Source organism: Mangifera indica, chromosome 16, assembly GCF_011075055.1.
Source record: "Mangifera indica cultivar Alphonso chromosome 16, CATAS_Mindica_2.1, whole genome shotgun sequence".
NCBI classification, from domain to species: Eukaryota; Viridiplantae; Streptophyta; class Magnoliopsida; order Sapindales; family Anacardiaceae; genus Mangifera; species Mangifera indica.
In genome coordinates, this window is record NC_058152.1 from 11,467,582 (window position 1) to 11,472,745 (window position 5,164).

General features: G+C 33.7%; 1 protein-coding gene across 1 annotated transcript; it reads left to right on the plus strand.

Annotated features, from left to right (window-relative positions):
• The first annotated feature begins 1,275 nt into the window (after window positions 1–1,275).
• On the plus strand, window positions 1,276–3,600 carry LOC123199275 (cytochrome P450 71AU50-like). Its single transcript, XM_044614174.1, has 2 exons — window positions 1,276–2,237; window positions 2,838–3,600. The coding sequence occupies exons 1-2, from the start codon at window positions 1,359–1,361 to the stop codon at window positions 3,465–3,467; spliced, it is 1,509 nt and encodes a 502-aa protein (XP_044470109.1). The 5' UTR covers window positions 1,276–1,358; the 3' UTR covers window positions 3,468–3,600.
• The last annotated feature ends 1,564 nt before the right edge of the window (window positions 3,601–5,164 follow it).

A 5,164-nucleotide genomic window follows, 5' to 3' on the forward strand; every position in this document is an offset into this window, starting at 1 on the left:
CTCTAGTTTTCATCAAGTTCTTATATAGAAAATGAATAAGCAGTCCTTGCCAAGTTGGTCATTGTCTTGAATGGGTCAATATAGGAGAAAAAAAAGTGAATAATGCATTTGATAAAATATTCTAATATTAGATAAAAAATGGTTCTATAAGAAATTTAATTTTTAATTGACAACACATGACAATAATATTTCAACTTTTTTATTTTTCAACAAGGCATGACAATAATGTTTCAATTTTTTTATTTTGGAAATGATAAAAAGGCTGAAATCATAGACTAGCAAATTTATAAGAAAAATCATTAAAAATTGAAGGCTCAAAAATCAACTTGACTTGATTTAACTCAAATTTGTTTAGGTAAACCTCAAGCTAAGTTTGAACCAAGAGGGTTAGTTCATTTTTTAAACTAAGTTAAATTCGAATTGGAGGAAGTGTGGCTTGATCCATCTCACGACCTATTTATTAATAATTTTCAATATGACTTATTAATCTAATTAGAACCGAAAAAAATTAAGTTAGGGTTGAATTATTTAATATAAAACCTAATTCGAATCGTTTTCAAATTAATCCACAACTGAATCAAGTTGCATTTAGGTTAACATAAAATCAACCCAAAATGATCAACATGCTTGACTCACCAACTTTCCAATATTTTGTAGATGTTATGCCTTTTGAATCTGTTTCTATATTGCTTGTTTAAAAAAAAAATTGTAAACGACCTTTTGTCTCACATCTTTTGTTTAGAAAATTTGTATTGTGCTATTATTAGATCGGGTAATCCTAAATAGTGAGAGACAATTATAGAACAGGGAAAGGCTATAAAAGAGTGTAATAGAGTATTTTGGGATTCAATAATTGAAACAAGTTTTGTGTTTTCCCCCTTTTAAAAAAACACACAGTTGTAAGCAAGTTTGGATTAGACGAAATATTTATGTATAATCTTAATTTGTTCACAAAGTTTATAGTCTGTCCTTACATGACTCTTACTATTGCGCCAGCAGATTTTGAATCTTTTGACATAATCTTCATCACTTGCTAAGAACTTCCGAACTTCCGTTAGATAAAGAAGGTGTCAATTCAATATGTAATACGAAATGTTTAAAAAATTATATTGTATACGTGATTTTTTTGATCAATTATAGATGGGACCTTGTAGAAAATGTCACTTTCTTTCTTTGTCAACTTTAATTTTAGATAAAGAGAATTAGGAAAAAAACAAAAAAAGATTAGTAGGTTCCTAGGGAAGTCACAATATGTAGTTGGTTGCATTAATTTATTATGGTCTCTTAATTTGTCATCTCCATCGGAGAGAAACAGCAAAGTTTTAGCCTTTTGAAATCAAAAGATTTCCAGCATAATCATGTCTTGGACTTGGACCTCACTTGCTCTTGTGGCCCTCTTCTTCTTCCTCCAAGCTTTGCTGTGGAAAAAAGATACAAAATCTAACCGATTGCCTCCAGGTCCAAGAGGGTTTCCCATTTTCGGAAGCCTTCATTTGTTAGGCAAGTTTCCTCACAGAGATTTTCAAAAACTTGCAGAAAAATATGGCCCCATAATGTTTATGCGCTTAGGCTTGATGCCAACAGTCGTAGTTTCATCACCTCAAGCTGCTGAACAGTTCCTGAAAACGCACGATCTTATTTTTGCCAGCAGGCCTGCTATTGAAGCTTCAAATTATGTTAGTTATGGGCATAAAAGTATCGCCTTTTCTCCTTATGGATCTTATTGGCGCACCGTCCGCAAGATGTGCACCTTGGAACTTCTTAGTACGGCTAAGATCAATGCTTTCCAGGGCATGAGAAAAGAAGAGCTTGATCTCTTGATTGAATATGTAAAAGAGGCTGCCGAAGATGGTGTTGCTGTTGATCTTACTGCAAAGGTGTCGTCTCTGACCGCTGACATGACTTGTCGAATGGTTTTTGGGAAGAAATATATGGAGGAGGAGTTCCATGAGAAAGGGTTCAAGGCTGTAATCCAAGAGGCTATGACATTGGCCGCCATTCCGAATTTGGGTGATTACATCCCTCAAATTGCTTCACTTGATCTCCAGGGGCTGAGAAGGCGGATGAAGGCGGTTTCCAAGGTGTTTGATGCCTTCTTTGAAAAGATTATTGATGAGCATGTTCTATCCAAGGATGAAAAGAGAACCAAAGATTTTGTTGATGTCATGTTGAGCTTCTTGGGATCAGAAGAAACTGAGTACAAAATTAATCGAGAGCATATCAAAGCCATAATCTTGGTATAGTTTTGTTTCTTTTATGTTCTTGAAACGTTTTAGTTTTTAAAATGCTTCAAAACTGGTATAAAAAGTTTGCACGGTGTTTTGAAAGTATAACAAAAATTTGACATACAATTTTTTTTTCTTATTTTTTATTAAATTAAAAATTGATTTTATGTTTTATTCTATTTCACAATTTCAAATTATAAATATGATTTTTGTCCACAGCTCTTTCCAACATCTAAAACTTTTTTTCATTTTTAGTGTGTTAAAATTCATCTTCCCATATTTAACTTCTCTAATTGTTGGCCATCGCTCAAAAAATTAATTTTGTCAAATTTGATTTACATTAATTATTTGGTTATAGATTGATAGGGTTGATTAAATACACACCATATTATTGCTAAAGTTTTTTTTTCTTTTAAAGAAATATGTTTGTTGTATTTTTTTTAATAAAATTTAATATTTATAAAAAAACTCCTATATTTTTTATATTTGTATGTTTCCTCACGTTTCTCTTCTCTATTTTTGAGAATATACTTCTCCGAATTTCCACGTTTCCTTCTCAGTTCTGCATGTTTAAACCTAATGATTGTATTCTTTTTGGCTGGATATGATCAGGATATGCTTACAGCTGCAGTGGACACTTCAGCTACTGCCGTAGAGTGGGCACTTTCAGAACTCATGAAACATCCTGAAGAAATGAAGAAAGTACAGAAAGAACTGGAAACTGCCGTGGAACTGGACAGGATGGTTGAAGAATCAGATTTGGACAACCTGGAATACTTGGACATGGTTGTGAAAGAAACCCTCAGGCTCCATCCTGTAGGCCCTTTATTACTCCCCCATGAATCTGTTGAAGATTGCACAATAAATAGCTACCACATACCCAAGAAATCACGAGTTGTTATAAATGCATGGGCAATCGGAAGAGATCCAGAAGCCTGGACGGATCCTGAGATGTTTTGGCCGGAAAGGTTTGCCAGTAGTAACATTGATCTTCGCGGTCGAGACTTTCAGCTTATCCCATTTGGTTCCGGCCGCAGAGGGTGCCCTGGAATGCAATTGGGACTCACTGTGGTGAAGCAAGTGGTAGCACAGCTTGTGCATTGCTTTGATTGGGAGCTTCCGGATGGGATGCTGCCGAGTGAATTGGACATGAGTGAGGAGTTTGGTCTTGTGATTCCTAGAGCTAAGCATCTCTTGGCTGTTCCTACTTATCGTCTGAAAATAAATGATAATAGGCTCTGAAAAGGAGTAACATTATGAGGTTCTTAAATTCAGCTTAACTTCAATTTCTGAAACTGTTTTCATTTTTCTTATGTAATGCGATAATACTGCGTTTACTTTGCATTAATCTAATAGAAAGACATAAGATATTCAAGGAAAACTGTTTATGCTACTTTGTTTTCCTTCTCAAGTCGCGACTTTTTTCCATTTTCAACCTACCGGATAAGTCTCTCTCCTGCACTTTGTTTATGCTTCTGCAGGATGAGAAACTCATGAAAGCTGTGATAGAAGTGGATTTGATCCGAGTCAAACCCATAATAGTTTGACCTTGGATAGAAACCATAATGTCCAACTGGTAGTCAATACCATCGGAGAGCTACTAGTGGGGACACAGGAGTAAGTAATATTATCAGCGAAATAAATAATGTTAGTAATGAATAAAATAGCCAATCTTGAGTTTTCAAGCTGAATGGACTAACTTATCCACTCCTCCAGATAACTCCACCTTCATAAAACTTTCTCTACATAACTGATAGAAATCATGGTGGCATATGAGAATCAGATGATGGTTATCGATGATCCTTTCGAAATTCTGACTAAGATCAGGCCATCTCTTCAAATTATGGGCCATCATGTTCTTGAAAGCCTAGCTGGTGGAGCCATATGCCAATTTGTGGTCCAAGAACTAGAATCTGGAAAGTTTGTGGGGGTTCGTCACGCTACAAAGGAGAATTTCTAGCTGGTTTTTACCTTTATTATACTTTTTCGCCATATGACCAATTCCCACCCAAGGTTTGATAACATGGTATATTCCCACCTTATAATTATGAAAAAACCATTGTGTCACTCATCTATCAAAGTTTATAGTTAATTTTATGAGTCAAATGACATTTATGTCATTTTGTCCAAATAGTATGACAAGAGTGTAATTTATTGTTATTTTATCCCTGTAGATTAAACTATTACAACAATAACACTCCTGTTGGATATAACTGTTAAGTGTGAATTAAACCTATTGAACCAAGTCTAATTTGTGTAAGCTCGAGTTTCTATAAAAATTTCAGATTTAGGCTTTGAACATTCCTATTTGACTCTCATATTTTTTGTTCAGGTTTGATTCATCAAAATTTTTAAGGTTTCGGGTCTTTCTTTATAATTTAAAAAACCTTCGAAAACACCCATACAATTCCCTATAGATTTAAAAATTTAACAAATACACCCACATCGACAATTTATTTTCAGGCCCTATATCAAGCCTTGGGGTTGAACAATCTTTGTTCAAACTTTGAGGCTAATAATTAATAGATAAAGCTTTTGGTCTAGGCTCGCCCGAAGCCTAAATTTTATTTAATCCAAAACTAAAATTTTCAAACCAAACAATCGGGTTTAGGACTTGTCCAACTCAATTAACAGACCTATTGTCAGAATAAACAATGAATAGTATTATAGGAGTGAAAATGTCATATTTTAAAATTTAACATATTATTTTAACAAGCCTAATTGAGACACCTATTGTCAAAACTAAATTTGACAAATTGTTTTATTAAATTTAATAGGAAGGTCAGAAAATAGTATTTTAAATTTAAAAGTTAGGAATCGAGTTATTTCATCAAACCTTAGTTAGGAAATAGTCCTTTTGCCCATTTAATATAATTGCGATAGTTTAAAAAATTATAACTATATTCCCAATGAATATAACAAAACAAATTTAGAGTATA

Bases quoted from the DNA above. Each gene is read 5' to 3' on its own strand.
- LOC123199275 (XM_044614174.1), top strand. From the start codon at position 1,359: ATGTCTTGGACTTGGACCTCACTTGCTCTTGTGGCCCTCTTCTTCTTC. The intron at 2,238-2,837 runs GTATAGTTTTGT...GGATATGATCAG, and splicing joins ATATCAAAGCCATAATCTTG to GATATGCTTACAGCTGCAGT.